The 16905-nt window shown below is 36.4% G+C and overlaps 2 protein-coding genes across 5 annotated transcripts in view; one reads left to right on the forward strand and one right to left on the reverse strand.

The window, feature by feature from the left end:
• Positions 1-16905, reverse strand: part of pms1 (PMS1 homolog 1, mismatch repair system component) — a 31015-nt gene that overhangs the window by 13870 nt on the left and 240 nt on the right. For 2 of the 4 annotated variants that reach the window (XM_042494424.1, XM_042494421.1), the window contains exons 2-5: positions 9748-9891; positions 7861-8043; positions 7624-7726; positions 7062-7225 (exon numbers count right to left, since the gene is read on the reverse strand). In XM_042494424.1, the coding sequence (XP_042350358.1) occupies positions 7062-7225; positions 7624-7726; positions 7861-8043; positions 9748-9879 (582 nt within the window). In that variant the 5' untranslated portion in view covers positions 9880-9891. Of the gene's footprint in view, positions 1-7061; positions 7226-7623; positions 7727-7860; positions 8044-9747; positions 9892-11551; positions 11581-11626; positions 11691-16905 lie in introns of those variants that run through there. The other 2 variants (XM_042494422.1, XM_042494423.1) reach the window with 2 other exon arrangements.
• On the forward strand, positions 12063-16886 carry ormdl1 (ORMDL sphingolipid biosynthesis regulator 1). The gene is made up of 4 exons (XM_042494425.1): positions 12063-12151; positions 13520-13699; positions 15450-15601; positions 15909-16886. Exons 2-4 carry the CDS (start codon positions 13526-13528, stop codon positions 16042-16044), a joined length of 462 nt encoding a protein of 153 aa, XP_042350359.1. The 5' UTR covers positions 12063-12151; positions 13520-13525; the 3' UTR covers positions 16045-16886.

A 16905-nucleotide genomic window follows, 5' to 3' on the forward strand; every position in this document is an offset into this window, starting at 1 on the left:
ATGGAGACATGAAATATTTATTTAATATTTTTCAGTGTATGTAATATTAATATTCAATCTACGTTACGTACATCACATTATATTTATTTTAAATGACATTTTCTTTTCAGCAAAATGTGTAAGATTCTTCCTACTTAAACAGGCTTGTGTGATGCGCTGACTGAATATACCTCTGTATGTGTATGGCTCTATGTTTTCAGGTTGTATGTGTGTACATACGAACTGCCCATTCTCATCAACGCAATATCTGAATTTCTTCAAATTTAGCACAAATGTTCACTTGAACTCAAGGATAAGCAGATTAAAACTTGGTGTTTATAGGTCATGGTCGCAGTGACCTTACATCCGTCTCTTTTTTTTCCGTGAAAGCAATAACTGAAGATGGCCTTGAACGAGTTTCCTCAAATTTGGCAGAAACATCCACTTGGACTCAAGAATGAATGAATACAAATCGGATGTTCAAAGGTCAAAGGTCAAGGTCACGGCAACCTCATTAAAAACATGTTTTGGCGGTCACTCAAGAATCCATGTGCTCACATTTCATAAAAATGCCTCCTAAAATATAATGATGAAATTCTGACACTTTATATCCAAGAGGTTAAAGGTCAAATGTGACATCACAATTTTCTGGAAAAAAAAAAAAAAAAAAAAACAACTTTTTTGGGCATTATTCAGCGTCATGAGTCAGAAACATTAGAGTAGATATTTGGTCAGATACTGAATTGATGATAATAATCTTGGGTGTCCAACTGGAAACTGTGCTGATTGTAGAGATCTTCAGTGTGTGACGCATCCATGTTTTCACAGACATGGACATAAACTTTAAATGCAACTTGACTTGTGTGCCCAGTCACCGGGCAGTATTTCTAGTTATATGTATTTTCATGTATTTATTTATTTCATTGTCTGCTTATCTGTTTCAGATATGTTGTTCTGCTACCTGTGCTGTATCATTTACCTGATGTTTTGTACATGTGTACTCTGTCATTAAAAATAAAAATAAAAAATATTGAAAATTAGTTTATCATATCTGTAGAAATCAGGATGCTGGCTTATTTTAAAGCCAATAATAGCTGATACTTATGACGTGCCAATATTATCATGCATCCCTGGATATATTGCTGTGAACAGTTGAGTTGACATGCAATATTAAATCTTAGGGACTCTGTTATTACATCAGTGATTCAAAAAAAAATATTCAGGAGACACAAAAAGTCAACAAATGATGATAGATTTAAACATCATAACTTCACCTGATTACTTTGGAATTATCTGAGATCAGAAAATATTTCAGCTACAAAATATGTTGACACCCAGAAGTGTGCTTGTAGTTTGTGTCCACCGGTGAATATATATCTCCAGGGTGTTGATTTCTAAAAGCACGCGCTCTGTTGCAGGGGGCATGTCTCGGCTATTAAATACGCAATTTGGCACATGTAAACGGATCACTCCTGTAAACAGTTCTTGAAGAAGCTGTGAAACACGACACAGGCCGAATAGCAGAGTTGGAGATAAAGGATAGGGGCAACTGAGTGCTGATTGTACAAAATGGGTTCACTACCTTCCTCTGACCACCTCGAAACTGATTTCTATGAAAGTTATATGGTAGTCATGTGGCCCCTCTGTGACCTGCACCACCTATACACTTCTGTGTACAAACTGGCTGCAGCCTGAAACACAATCTGAGGTTAAGTCCATAGCTGAGTTAAGCAACTTACTCAGGCGTCATAATCAGCCAAATCAGAGGTCACAGTCAGCCATATTTGTGTTTGAAGCACCTGACAGTGACACTTAGCTGTGGTGGTAAAGGTTATAAGGGACGGAAATGTCTAATTGCTAAATAATTCCACTGCTGATTAATCTAATGGAATGGAATGGAATAACCCAAAATAATTGAATTTTTGTTTTGTTTTGTTATGCACGCCAAAAGTCTGCAACTCCAGTGTGCAATTCATGGGACAACAGAACCACAACCGGGGTTCCCGTAGATCCTTAAGGACTCTTAGGAGGCACTGAATCTATTCCTCTAAAAATAAGGCATTAAAGCCTTAAAAATGCAAAGAAGTCAGGAGAAAGATGTTATGATTTAAATGTTCTGATATTACATTGAGAAATCTCAAAATAAATGGTAATATCTATTCTTTTAATAATTTGCCAACTTGCAGATGAGGTAAGAGACATTCAAATACATTTTCCACAACCAATCAAATAACAAATGAACAAGCTTTTTTCAAACCAAACCAAATGGATGCTTTAATAATATATGGCCATTGTTTTACATGTGTTTGACTATAGAAAGTTTCCAGCATGTTAAGCAGATAATCTAACTTTTTAACTTGACACAAAAATGTTATATGTTGAAGTAAGTATTTCAACGCTAAGTAACTGAGTCATGTTTTTCTGTTTATTTGGTTGGTTCCTGTATTTAAATTAAATTTGACTTCAAGTGGCATTAAAAGAGTCGTAAAAAGTCTTAAATCGTATTTGCCATAAGCTGTAGGAACCCTGAACCAAACACAATTGGTATGGAAACCAAAATTATTGAAATGATTTTGTTATTCATACCAAAAGCATGTAACCTAATATAACTGATGATTATCAATGACTGATGTTTGAGCCAATTTTTACAATTATGTAAATAAAATTGAACATTCTGGAATATGATGTATTGCTTTGGTTTGTGTGTTGGTTATACTCGGTTTAAGAAGTATTTCACTGCTGGAAAGATGGTCGTTTCAAAAAATGGGCTGTTTATGCAGTAGAAAGATGCAAATACTTTTGCTACATGAGCAGAAAAAAAACCACAGAAAAATGACTGTGGCATTTGCTTTTGCTCAAGATGTAGAAAACCTACAACTACCAGAATGCCCTGCACCACACTGGACCAATAAACACTCCAGCTGGTGAGTCACGTAATTCCAAGTCATCCATTTGACAGAGAAAGCAATATGACAGCTGGTTGGACAGAAACAATCTTAGTTATACAGTACACTAAAATATGATTCTGATGTTTGAGCGATGGCCAATGAGGCAGCAACAATTTGAGCTGAGAGATGAGCAGGAAGATCTGCCGGCTAGTTAGACAGAGGGAAGTTTACCACAGATTACTTACACATATTACCCATATTGTTATTGATATAAAGCTGTCTGAAAATTGGCAAAATATCCTTTTAAGCTTTATTGTTGCTAACCTTACCCTCCCCTAACAAGTGAGTAGTTATTTGACTGTTTCCGTTTGCTAATGAGCATAACAAACACTCTACAAGAGCAACACTTTTTCTTTTTTAGCAATTTACACAATGCTTTACAGACACAAGTACATTTTTTTACATGGAAGGAAAAATCATGATTAAAATTACTTTATTGAATTATTTCTATATCTATCTATCATTCATTTCTATATACTGTATATCTGTCTCTCTCTGTCCATATATACTATATATTTCGTCTGTATCTACCTATATATACTGTATATCTATCTATCTCTATCTATATATACTGTATATTAATCTATATTAATCTATATATACTGTATATGTATCTATCTCTATCTATCTATATATACTGTATATTAATCTATATCTATCTATATATACTGTATATCCATCTCTCTCTATCTACATATACTGTATATCTATTTATCTCTATCTATATATACACTGAATATCCATCTATGTCTATCTATATTTACTGTATATTCATCTATATTGATCCATATATACTGTATATCTATCTATCTTTTATCTATATATAGTGTATATTCATCTATATAATCTATATATACTGTATATCTATCTCTAGCTATATATGAACTCCTCCCCTCAGGAAAACAACACACAGTCACTTTAATCACCACCAGCCGATAAGCTAACTTCTTTCTTTCTAATTGCACTACCATATACATTTGCACAACTATAACTATTTTTAATGTGTCATTGTTTGTATTGTACAGTTTTTTATTTATCTCTTTTTAATATATATATATTTATGTCTACTCTCTGTCACAGAGAGTTGAGAGTAACGCAATTTCAATCCTCTGTTTGTCTTGTACATACTGTAGAATTGACAATAAAGCTGACTTTGACTTGACTTTGACTTGATATACTGTATATCTATCTATCTATACTATACTATACTATACTATACTATACTATATGGGGCCATCATTATCTAGTGTTCAGAGCAAATACTGTTTATTTCTAACTTTCTCGAATAGAATTTGGAATTGATTGTTCAATATTTTACTTATTGTGGTTCAGTGTCTTGGCTACTTGCTTCCAGTTAAGCATTATCTGACAGGTCGTTAATCACTAGTCCTTATAGAGGGTTTTTGGCTCTCTCTCCTTTTATATTTTTACTGAACCATTACATATTAGTATTTATTGTTAAAAACATTTCTGATGACTGCAAATTTTGACTTAGGCAAATCTCAACCAAACCTTTCAGAAGAACAGTGTATATTGGTCAAGGTCCCTTTCATGTATGTTATTATCCAAGGGGAAGTACACATAGTTTAACCCTATGTGTCATTAATAAATATGAGCGAAGAAATGACAACTTGATCCAATTTGATAATAAATTAAATCATTTATCAAGTAAAAATGCCTTCTCCAAAATGAGGGTTTGCACTTTCATGACTTTTTATAGGACTGTTATGTGAATATGTTTGAATTTTGGAATATGGTTTAAATAAAGACATCAGGTTGAGCTCTGGGACAGATTGAATTAATCAATAATGAAAATAAGTGCTGGTTTGAGCAATAATAAATCTATGTAGTGAGAGTCCTCTGACTGTTCCTTTATAACTGCAGGTGCATTCTAAAAAATGCACCCGAGGAATTGCATGATGACATCAGCAGCAACATGCCCAGGCGATCAGATGGAATTTTCATAGTAGCTGTTGATTTTAATCAACTCATCCTTCAACTCAAAAGATGTAGCAGGATAAAGGACAAATTTCATTTTTAAACTTTTTTTTAAAAAAGAAAGACTAATAAATCTAACTTCTACCTTCTATTCTGTTGCTTGCATGTAATTTAAATGTTCTTTTTTAATGATATGAACTCTTGTCTAACCTGCACAGGCTCCCTAACCTGCACAGAGGCCTCTCTCTATCAGGTTAGTCTATGTGTACTCGCTTGGTTAAATAAAAGGTCTAGTCCGTGTGTTTCTTAAGTGCTTCTACATCCAAAATAAATATTTTCCATCATTCGTAACAATTTTGCAGCTCACTGACTCGCATTAGTGCTGACAACATAACAACAGGGGGCTGGAGACAATTACTGTCATCAAGGTGTTTGATTCAGAAGTTAAGCGACAAGCTCCTGAATATGTTTTCGTAACTCAGTTTAAGGGCTTTTAAATGTTTAATAAAAAATCTTTAGAGAGGCACAAACATCAAGCTCTACTCTGGAAGGAAGCTGTGACATCTTACAGCTGTAGGAAAAGAAGACATCTAACACTTTTTGTATTTCTTCCATTCTCCCATTGGTCTTGTTGTTATTAGTTTGTATGTCTTTATCTATTTATTCATTTAGTGTCAATGGATACAAACTATCCCTTGGTTCAATATAATTGTTCTGTTATCTGTTAACCCTTTGGAATCAGAGCAATGGTTTAATTTATTCCGGAAAGGGAGAAAAGACGGTGAGCAACTCAGCAAGAAGTGTCCGATAACTTGCAAGAAATAAGTGAAAGGTTGACAAGAAAAATACCTACTTTGTTTTTATTTCATTTGGGAAATTAAAAAATAGTAAAAATAGAAAAAAAATCATAATCATTATAATTATTTATTTGAAATTATGCTAAGTAACTTTTCTTTTTCTCTCCTCAATTTTCAACACTTTTTGGGAGATAATTTCTTGATTGTTTTATACCTTTCTTTTTGTTGCTTATTTTCAGGTAATTTCCTTGTAAAACCTTTCACTAATTTCTCACTAATTCTTGGGCCATATCTTGTTAAATTGCTCATTGTCTGCTCCCAAGGCTTTTGCAAGGAATCAAACCAGTTTACTCTGGTTGAAAAATGTTAAATAAGCTGATCATTGAGAGATATTGCTCAGAGTTAATAGTTACTCCTTGCATTTTATTTATTTCAATTTATTTTTCTGCTGGAATCAATTTTTTTTTGAAGTGCTTCATAAATAAATTGTCTTATTATTAGTAGCAGTAATTCTGGATGTTGTACTAGTAAGAGTAATAGCTGTGGCATCAAAATGTTGGGGACCAATGAACTTCATTCACTTCAGTGGTTTTGCCCTGTAAGATCTGACTGACGCCTCAATGTGTACACACGAATCTCACATCATATGTTATCTTCCATGGGCTCTCAGTGCATTTAAGCATTGTCATCATCAATTCAGTTTGCCTCAAATATAACACTACACTGTAAACACATTTCATGTTAACAAACACTGGGGACAGTGCTGGGACAGTCATTTGAAGACTACTGATGACACCTAGTGGCTGCTGCATGTGGAGAACCACACACTTTATGAGCGGGGTCACTTTTCAGGACTAACTTCAATCCCATGTAAACCTCAAAGTGTTCTTTTTCCCCACTGGATCAGTATCATACACTTCACTGCAAACTTGAAAGGTGAATTTTAAACATTTGAAATTGAAAATAATTTCATCCTGCATACAGAACAGCAAACTGACTTTAATCATAGCGCTGGTTAGTATGACCAAAAAAAGTTTTTATTATGCTTTTTTGTTGTTTCTTAAAGCATTTTGACGGTGTCATGGTATATCAAGGTATCTCCAACAGCCATGGTGTCTGGAAGAGTAGTCACTTGCTAACGTTACTGGTAAGCTGCGCTGTATTCTTTGAAGTGTTAACTGGCCAGTGATAACTGGCTAGCTAGCGAGCTGTAGATAGCATGTCATTCAGCAGAGTCATTTTGTAAATGTACAATCATGAATGTTACAGATTGTTTATGTATCACACATGTTTTTGTGCCTGGATATTTTGCCCTGCTGGACAGTTATTGTGGGAGGTTAATTGTTATGATATAAAATTAACCCTTAGGAAGAAGAGAAAGGGAGGAGGAGCTACTGACCTTATTGTGAAGGAGCGTGAGCCTCAAGTCAGGTTTTATAATGGCGTAGGCCATCAGCAGGTCCTGCACTTTCTTCAGTTCCTCCTTGCACTTCTTGGTAGAGGAATAGTACTGCCGTCTCACTGGAAGATTCTTAAAAAGCTTCAGCGCACTCACTGTTGTACCTGTAAAACACAAAGAGAGAAGCGTGAGACATCTTCTGACATGAAATGTACTTTTGCTGCAACAAGGCTTAAGGACTGAGGTAAACTAGATCTAACTGGATACTGGGCACAATGTGTGTTGTTCTGAGACTTTTCACAATAGGCACCAATATTCATCAAGGTTTTGATGATGGAGGTAACTTGTACATCAGCAAATGAATTGTCTGTTTGAGCCCAGTGACTAACTGTCGTTCTGACTTGTCTCCTGTAGAAAAAAAAGGGTAAACATGCTATCAGATAGTTTATATTGTCTCTATCTGCGACTACAACTTAAAAGTATAACTATCTCATTGTAATTACATTAAGCAGTCCTTCATTTTGTTGCTCACTACAAGACTAAATCAATAACGGTGCCTTACCTTGACCTAAGTGAGATGGCTTCTGAGAAACAATCCCTCCTGTGAAATTAAGCGTGTACTGGGTGCTGATGTCATCCTCTTCTGTTTTTGTGATGATAGTCACCTAAAAGAAAAGACAATAAAACACCAGGTTGCCAACTATATAAATCAAAGAGTCATGCTATCTGAAAAATATTATACCATTACACGTGAGCGAGAATTTTTTCTTCCCATTAGCCCTCTTGTCTTGCTTCTCACCTCAGCCACGGCGCAGATGGAGCCAAGCGCCTCTCCTCTGAAGCCGTATGTCTCCAGCTGCTCCAGGTCCTCGTGGCTGCAGATCTTTGAAGTGAAATGCCGCAGGGCCATCACAGGGGTATCTGCAGCTTTGATTCCTTGCCCGTTATCACGCACTTCCACCCGATCCAAACCATAGTTCTCCTGCAACGTGAAATTCAATGATACTGTAGACTGCCGGTGCAAATGGAGAGGAAATAAAAAAAACACTGAGTTGTGACGATTTAAAAGCACACTATTACCACACTATAAAAAATCAAAGATCACAATAATTTTAACCAAATACCTCAATATCTATTTTGCATCAATGTTGTAGGACTGTCAACTGGTGCTTCCACAAAATATTAACACAATAAGGTTTTTTTTGATAAATAATCATCATTAATGTGGATATGATGACTGCGTGGGTAAAGGTAAATAATAGGACAGCTAAAATAGTCTGGTAAGTTCAGAAAATGACATCACTTAACACTAATTATATTACAATATCCAAAATCAATACATCAATACAAGACAATATCTAGTCTAAAATCCCAATGTTAATACATTATCGATATATTGCTCAGCCCTACTTTCACCTGAATGGAAATAGAGCTATTATCCATTAATATCTTTATAGAAATGTGTTGTGTCACACCGTGCTTTATTTAGATATTTTACTAACTGTATTATCCATTACAACAACAATCTTGATGCCTAACAGGTGAGGAAACACAAATTGAAAAGGGCGGTCAAACTTTCCAAAAAGCAAATCTGATTGGATAAGAGGTCGTCTACTGCAGTATCAAAGAAACACAGATTTCAGAGGCCATGTGATCTGACTGCAAAAGGACAGCGCTGTATACAAGTGTAAATACCACCGAGACCCACTGTGATCTGTTCAATCAAACCACTTGTTGAGGTGGTCTAGGGTGCAATTCTTCCTAATATCTTTCATTGCGTAAACGCTGAGACGTCCTGATGCGTCCCAGACGAGGACTACATCATCAGTGCAGGACGTGGTGGATGTTTTGGTGACAGTGCGCTAATGTTCTCTGAGTTACTCAATTTACATCAAGTCGGACAAAGTGTTGCATGCCAATCCATCATTTTGCACTTGATGTTAAATTCTGTTGACAGCGATATCTCCAGCTGTACTGACTCAACAACTAACATGGGTAGCAAGCATGCTACAGAACAATTTTAACTAGCCCCAGTTTGATCTGGTTTTATTAAGTGGATCTATTGTTTCTATTACTTTCATTATTTATTGAATTATTGAATTCACTGCACTCACTGAGACTGAGTGCTGAATCCTCAGAGAGGCTTACTGGATACATCACCTTGACACCCTCTTGTATTAATATATTTTCTATTCATCCAGTATAATTTGTTGTTGTTTGTCTATGTTGCATAACAGAGCAACTTTAAGTCCAATAAAAAAGTGTGGATGTAGTAACTGTCTGCGGGGCAGTAACGAACTCTCAACACAAGTTGTCAGCTGAGGACACATGACAGGCACATGAGTGAACGTGTCTCAGCTGTCCACTTGTATTCGGATCACCAAAACGCATGCTAAAACAGGCCTAAACAGGCTGATAGTCGTAGGGTTAACTTATTACATTGAGATCAGATTCAAGAAATACCTTTATATAGTTATAGAGATGCAAAAAATAAACTTACTCATGCATATAGTAAGCACTCCCACCTTTATGACCAAAGCTTGCTATTGCCATTTATGTTGTTTTTAGCTCTATTGTGACAGATCAGCCTATTGATGATTCCACTTATAATTCAGAATTTACTTATCAGTTATTTTGTTCAAAAACATTTCTCTTTGTTCCAAAGTGTGTCATTTAGACAGTGTACCAGTTTGATGTCAATGCTCGAAGCACCAGCATCCAGGGAATTTTCCATCAATTCTTTCACAACGTTCACCACGGAGGTGATGACCTGGGAGCTGGACAGCAGCCGGACAGTATCTGGAGGCAGCTGCTTCATGATTTTAGGTGCCTGTAGAAGAAAAGTCTGGTTTAAATTTGGTAATTCTCTGTGTAGTTAAGTCACAACAATAGCATGGGATAGCGTTGAAGCCAACCTTGAAAAAATGTTCAAGATATTGGTGAGATCTGTTGCTTCACAGAATTTCAATGTAGGAGTGATACCATAAAATGGAAGGAAAATACACTCTAAACACATTAATTTAGCGCTACACACATAGACTGATAAGAAAATGCAATTTAACACTGCACATGGTTGATAGTGTTGATGTTTTCAGATAGACCTAAAATTATATTTGAGCCCAGCGTCCAGCTGGTCTTAACCAAACACTACAGAAATGCTGAACCAGTTTCACTCATTACTATTTAAATTTCCAGGCATGGGCATGAATGCAAGCCTGTGATATCAACAACAACACAGTACAGTAAGAAGGTGAATTTTTAGGTTTTGAGGTACAATTGTAACTAAAAATTGACAATGCAAGAAGCATAGCCTAAAAACATTATGTGTGGCAAACAAATGTGTCTCATTGTCCATTTGTATAAATGATCAAGATTGATCTTGATTTAAACAGAGATTCAAGTCTTGATTTCTGGTTTTACGAGACTTCTTTATGGCAAAATACTGATTTGTTGCTGTTGAACACAGAAATTATATTTCAATTTTACAAATAAGAGCTTCCGGTGTTGTATCGAAGTGTGTTCCCCTGTGGAATAGTGTTTCCTGCTGTTAACACACAGCTCCGCCCTCAGTGGTTAGGTTTGGTAGGGGCACAGGTGCATAAGGATTAGTTGAGTAACAAAAATAATTCACGTTTTCCTTATAAAAAAAAAAGATGGTTATTCATTAATACATTAAAATAAAAATGGTTTGGTGCACATGCTCAGGAGGGGCAGAGGAAGAAACAGTTATGTTCCTCCTAGGGTTTACCATTGTGTGCACTGATCAAAGTTGTAGTGTTAAAATGATTGTCTAAATAATATAAAATATAGCATATGTTAGAGAATGTTCAAAATAATTATTTCATAAAAAGAGGGGGAGTGGGTAAAACAGAAGAGGGAATAACAAAAATATAAGTAAACATATCCAGTATCCAAACATAAATACAAGATAAATAAAACATATAAATTAAATATATAGATGATTTTAAATAGAATTATGTCAGTATTAGTAAAAAATAAGTGAAAAGTTCATTTAAAGAAACTGAAACACACTTAGGTTCGTAATAAAACAATATAGCGATAAGTGCTACAAGTGTAAAACCACAACAAAAAACAAGGCACTAAGTGTCTGGTCGGGCTTAGATAGGAGTACACACAGCACCGGCTACCCATGACCAATGATCAATGCCAGGCCACTGACACGTGAAAAACCCGCGTGAAATGTATTCTAATACAGATACTGATTACACGTTCAAATATTACAATGAGTACTAGTAGCCTAATAAAGGACACTCAAGTTATCTTCTTTTAGTCAGCACACAATTAAGTAACAATTAAATGTGAGAGAGAAACGTCTTATCACGCTGCACATCTTAATCCAACATTTAAAATGGGTTTACTGGGGTAACGTTAGAGTATCTTTACTATGGTTAGCTAAGGTAACGTTAACTGCTCTGTGGGTTGCTTACTCGTTAGCTTACACTTAAACACCTTATTTCGCTTAAACTTACTTCGCAACATTAGAAACTCATATTTAGGTTAATAATAACGACACTAAATAGCTTAAAAGATGGTCAAATACTGACTTAAGACGACTCTTCGAGGCTTCAGCTCCGCTTAAATCTTTCATAAACAACATGCACGAGCCGCACGGCGGAAGTGACCTGTTCCCGCCCCCTTCATCACACTTTGATTGGTTCGGAGTGACACGAGGGCGGGTTCATTATATCTCTGAAATTTTACCCTGAGTGAATCCTAACAGGTGCAAATTTTTTTAAGGCCACTTCATAACCTTGCTCTACGTTGGATAGCCATGCCAAAATCAAGTACATTTAGCCTCGAACTAACTACAACTTTAAACACATGTAGTCTTAACCTAAACATTACCAATTCGTGGTTCGTAGAACCCGTTGGAGGCAGGGCACAGCCTGAGAGTTAAAATCAGGGCAAAAAAATCTCACATTGATGCATTGAAACCACGTCTACTTCCGCCCAGGTCAGTCTACGACGTGCTATCTGCGCTCGTGAACCTCACACATCAACAAGGAGATAAACCATTTCTCTCCATAGCAGTTTGTTTCTATAAATACCTTCACTGCTCGCTGCTACCTGTAAGTTTTTCAATGCCGGGTGCGTGGGTGTTTAATGTTACGCTTTTAACCACGTAACGCTTCTTAGTGCTTCTTATTTACGTAATGACGCTGAACAACTTGGTTTAGAACAGTGGTGGTTTGGTCCGGGCTATGTGCTGGAGACGAAAACATGTCTTATGTTTACGCTTTTACTCAGTAGGACAATATAGACATTAAAGTAAAGATAACAATTCTTAACACCTACTCACAAAGCAGTGTAATCCGTTTGGTTTCGTGTAAATGTTTACTTAAATGTATTTTCACAGTCGTGCAGTTTGCTACGAAAAGTAATCTGCGAATAGACTAAATCAGTGACAGTGGTTTAGAACCAAAACAAGTATTAATTGTAACGTTATGTAACTTTAGTCTAGTCTTCTTTAATGGTTATTTCCAGTTGTCTATGATTTCTGTACTTGTATGCTTATTATAAGTATCTTTCTTGTCATCAGTAACGTTATTACACCGACTGTATCATTGCTTCGGGTATCATCTTTGGATCTCTGACTGATACGAGCTCAATTATTCCAGATGTAGCAGATTGCTTCATGTAACGCAGGGGTAATTGAGGACAGTCATTTGGCTCATGCATGGTTAGATGTGGTAGAAAGTCATTTTAGACACACTCTTATTTACTGTGGGGTTTAAAGGAAAACAACCTGATGTCAAAATGTAATAGGCTGGCATGTGGAAGAAAGTCATCATTGCCTTTTGATGTCTGAGATTTAAGCTATTTTGTCTTCTTTAATCCAGTGTGGAAGCTGTAAGTGTGCCAGAGGGTAAAGTTCAGTGAGATTGCACAAGGTGGTTTTTTTTTCTGTTATCACATTTAGACTCGCAGTAAGGACAAAGTGCTACAATAGCATTTAGTTAGTGTCATTTGTCAAATTAAGGTATAACGTTAAAAAAATGTAAATTATGAATTTCTGCAGTCCTGTGCAGATAGTGCATTCACAGAGTATCTTTGACGTGTTCAGGGCTCGTTCAAAGTGTTACAGGATTGTGGGTTTCAGAGCTTGTATAACAGTCACAGCTCTTATTATGTCAAAGTCTAAATGCTGGATGTCGCCACAACCATTGATCTGACTAAGCTCTTGAAGCACTTGCAAAAAGCCTTAAATGTTTTTTTTTTAGAATAGTAAAAAAAGATTGTGGGAAAAAAGGGTGAATCTGAATCTCCAGATGTAAGTAAGAATATAACTTGTCCCCATTGATGAGCAAGATTACTTTTTATTACCAGTATGGGGGGACTTATAGGAATAGTTTACGGGAAAGAGAAAGAAAAAATACAAATGTAGCACAGAAGTGTCTACTGATTTGTGAATATATGTATGTATTTTCTCTTTACAGACCAGAATGAATGTGGGTGTGGCACACAGTGAGGTGAACCCAAATACCCGGGTTATGAACAGTCGGGGGATCTGGCTGACCTACGCACTCGGTGTTGGAATACTTCACATTGTGCTCTTGAGCATACCCTTCTTCAGTGTACCAGTGGTGTGGACTCTAACTAATGTCATACACAACTTTGTAAGTCACACTGTCACTGCTGCTTACCATGCCAAACCAACACACCCAAGTCATTCACATTATTGTCAAACTGCTCTCCAAAACAATTCATTATTTTGATTTTAGAGTGTTTTAGATTTTTTTATTACCAAGAAGTCAGTTCTAGTATCACGAGCCAAATCAATCTTGCATGCATGCTTAGCCAAACAGCCCAGTGTCTGTTACCTTCTGCTTTGCCCTGTGCTTGTGCATGCTTGTTAAGATATGCTCTATTTTGGGGAGGCTGTCCTTGCTGCAGCCTGACGCGTGACCTATTATGATAATTTCCCCACTCGACATCAGGTCAGTAGACAAAACGGACCTTTCATTGTTACACGGCTGGCCTCAAATAAAAGACAAAGTTGATGACATCATCAAGTAGCGCGAGCTCGAAGCAGTTTACGAGGATTGTGTATCACGGCCAATACGGAAGGCTATTAACAGTAAGGGCTGAGGTCAACTATAGCCTATTGTTTTCCACACAATACAACCGCAGTGCGCTAATTATGCCTTGGCCGTATGTCAGCATTTTAGTTCTCTTACTTTTCCATCTGTAATGCAGGTTTTCCATTTAAAGCTGCATTCCTGTGTTTTGACACAGAGGCACCTACTTAGAGTCAGATGGCGGCAGATGTTTTATTCGTGGAGGGCAACAAATGAATGTGTAGGAAATCCTGCACTTACACTGATCAGATTTTTTTCAGTGGCTAAAAATTAAACAATTGATTTAGTCTTTGCTCAGCGCCCTTTGATTTTATGCAAGTTTTGCAAGGGTTGTCTATATTGGAGTTACTGTTTATAACAAAGAAAAGAAACATTCTGTGGATCCACATAAATCACTATTATTCACTGTCTTTGGAGCAGCACCAGACTTTATACCTGAGGACATCAAAAGTTTGAATCTCCTTTTTTTTCTGGCTTTAAGAGAGAGTAGCTCATGTTCACAGATATTAATTGAGCTCTCCTAGGCCATGGAAATAACATTCTTAATTTAGATGGTGTTTCCCTATAAACACTGCAGCTCAGGCGCTGAAACTCCAGCTGCAAATTTCAGTTCTGGTTGTTTTATTCTTGCTAGTTTGTCAAACAAGAGTAAAGTAAAGGCAGAGTTTTGTGCCACGGCCAGAAGCTTTTTACATTTTTCTTTTTTTCAAATCCCCGTACCCAGGGTTTCTATAGCTTTAGGCAAGGTAGAGAGACTTTTTAAGTTTTTTTTTTTTTTTAAATGTCAACTGGGATAAAATTTAATACAAATTTTACAGTAACCAAAACTGAAACCACTTTTTTAACTTAAGGTTAAGGACATTTTTGCCAAAATGTTTGTTACATAAAACATTCCAGTCCAGTGAAAAAGTTAGAACTGGGAAATACCTGGCTTTTGTTGGCAGCAAACATAGATGTTACCATTTATTTTGTGATTTTACAATGCTACATCAAAAAAAAAGAGTAATACTTGCCATGTCTAAAGACGTTTGAAATACTGATCTAAGACATTTTAATACCAGGTAAGGCCTTTTTTTTATATGAATGAATTCAATGTCTTTTTAAGGACCTGTGGGATCCCTGTGAACCAGTTTTAAGAGAAATGTTTTAATTCTCTTTTACCTTGTTATTTTAATATATTGTAAGCATTTCTCAAACTACTGAAACTCCATTTAATCCGTCTGCTATGGTGTTGTTCTTTACAGACTACAATCCCACAGCAGAACTGACTGTGTTTTTGTCTCAACAGGGAATGTATGTCTTTATGCATGCAGTGAAAGGCACACCATTCGAGACTCCCGACCAAGGAAAAGCCAGACTGCTTACACATTGGGAACAGCTTGACTACGGCGTGCAGTTCACTTCATCGAGAAAGTTCTTCACCATCTCCCCAATCATACTGTAAGTATTAGCTATCATATTGTTCTGTCTTCACATTGATTCAGACATAGATATAGAAAAGTAAAAATTTGTAGTTTTAGCCAATCTTGGGTCATTCCCACTGACTACCAGACATTGTCATAATCTCTGAACATGTTGATCATAACAACAGCATTAAATGTTGTTGAGCAGTCATGAAAAATTTGTGGAAAAATAGAAGAAAAAAGTTCTGCACACGTGTGTTTTATCTTAGTGCCTATTTCTTGCATTACATGTTTCTTTAAATTTATTAATTTATTTTAATTAAACCGTTTGCTTTACTCCTCAGATACTTCCTGGCCAGTTTCTACACAAAGTATGACACGGCGCACTTCGTCATAAACACTGCCTCACTTTTGAGCGTCCTGATCCCCAAGCTGCCACAACTACACGGAGTGAGAATTTTTGGCATCAACAAGTATTAAATTATTGTAAATGCTGTGCCTCATAGCAACAGACGTTAATTCCTGTGTAGTCTGTACCGCCGATGTGTGTACTAAGTCGTACAGTTTGTGTAAACGTCACAGTCGTCGTTTAGATATATCGGGTTTAAGATGAAATGTTTAAAAAAAAAGAAAAAAAAAGCAGGTTTAGGTTTGTTAGATGACAGGATGCCATATGCATTACTAACTTATGTGAGTATTTAATGATGTATTTTTGGCCTGCATAGACCTGGGCTGGCCCAGGCGTCAGTGAGGCTTTTAGTTGTGTTTCTTTTTCTTTTTTCTTTTTTTTGCCCTCAGTTCACATGGCAACACAAATTGTGTATGAGTCAGTTTCTAGCCACAAAGATGTCCCAAATGTATTTTTCAAAGATGTTTACTTCTTAAGGGTAGGGCCCTGTGGCTCACTGTTTATTGGTACACTCTCATTTTGTATCGAGTGTCAAACTTCTTTGTGCTGAGTGAAGAATGGAATCATACTCTTGATTTGCACGATTTCCTTGGTATGTGAATCATTTCTCGTTTGTAGCTCAATCAAAACAGGGCACGCTCTCTTCATTGTACAGTTTTTTTTGTTTATGAATGTTATGCCCTGTATATTAATTAACAAGTCCTGTGCGTAGATATGAGACAAATTCTTGTTGTCTGGTTAAGTGTTTACTGAGGGAGGTCGAAACTGTCTCTGTGATCAACTTACATTCATGTAGCTGCTCTTTAGATTATGACTTTTTTGCTATCATCAAGGCAGCTAGTCCTGCTTTGTTTGGCCATAGCTCTTGATATTTCTTGTTCTTAATCTTATTAAAATGTTTGTGCCCTCAAAAGTGTTTTTTCTCTCCCAAT

Source organism: Plectropomus leopardus, chromosome 10, assembly GCF_008729295.1.
Source record: "Plectropomus leopardus isolate mb chromosome 10, YSFRI_Pleo_2.0, whole genome shotgun sequence".
Taxonomy (NCBI): domain Eukaryota; kingdom Metazoa; phylum Chordata; class Actinopteri; order Perciformes; family Serranidae; genus Plectropomus; species Plectropomus leopardus.

Coding starts and splice junctions, on each gene's coding strand:
- ormdl1 (XM_042494425.1), top strand. CDS start 13,526: ATGAATGTGGGTGTGGCACACAGTGAGGTGAACCCAAATACCCGGGTT. Junction 13,700..15,449: donor CTAATGTCATACACAACTTT/GTAAGTCACACT, acceptor TTGTCTCAACAG/GGAATGTATGTCTTTATGCA. Junction 15,602..15,908: donor ACCATCTCCCCAATCATACT/GTAAGTATTAGC, acceptor TTTACTCCTCAG/ATACTTCCTGGCCAGTTTCT.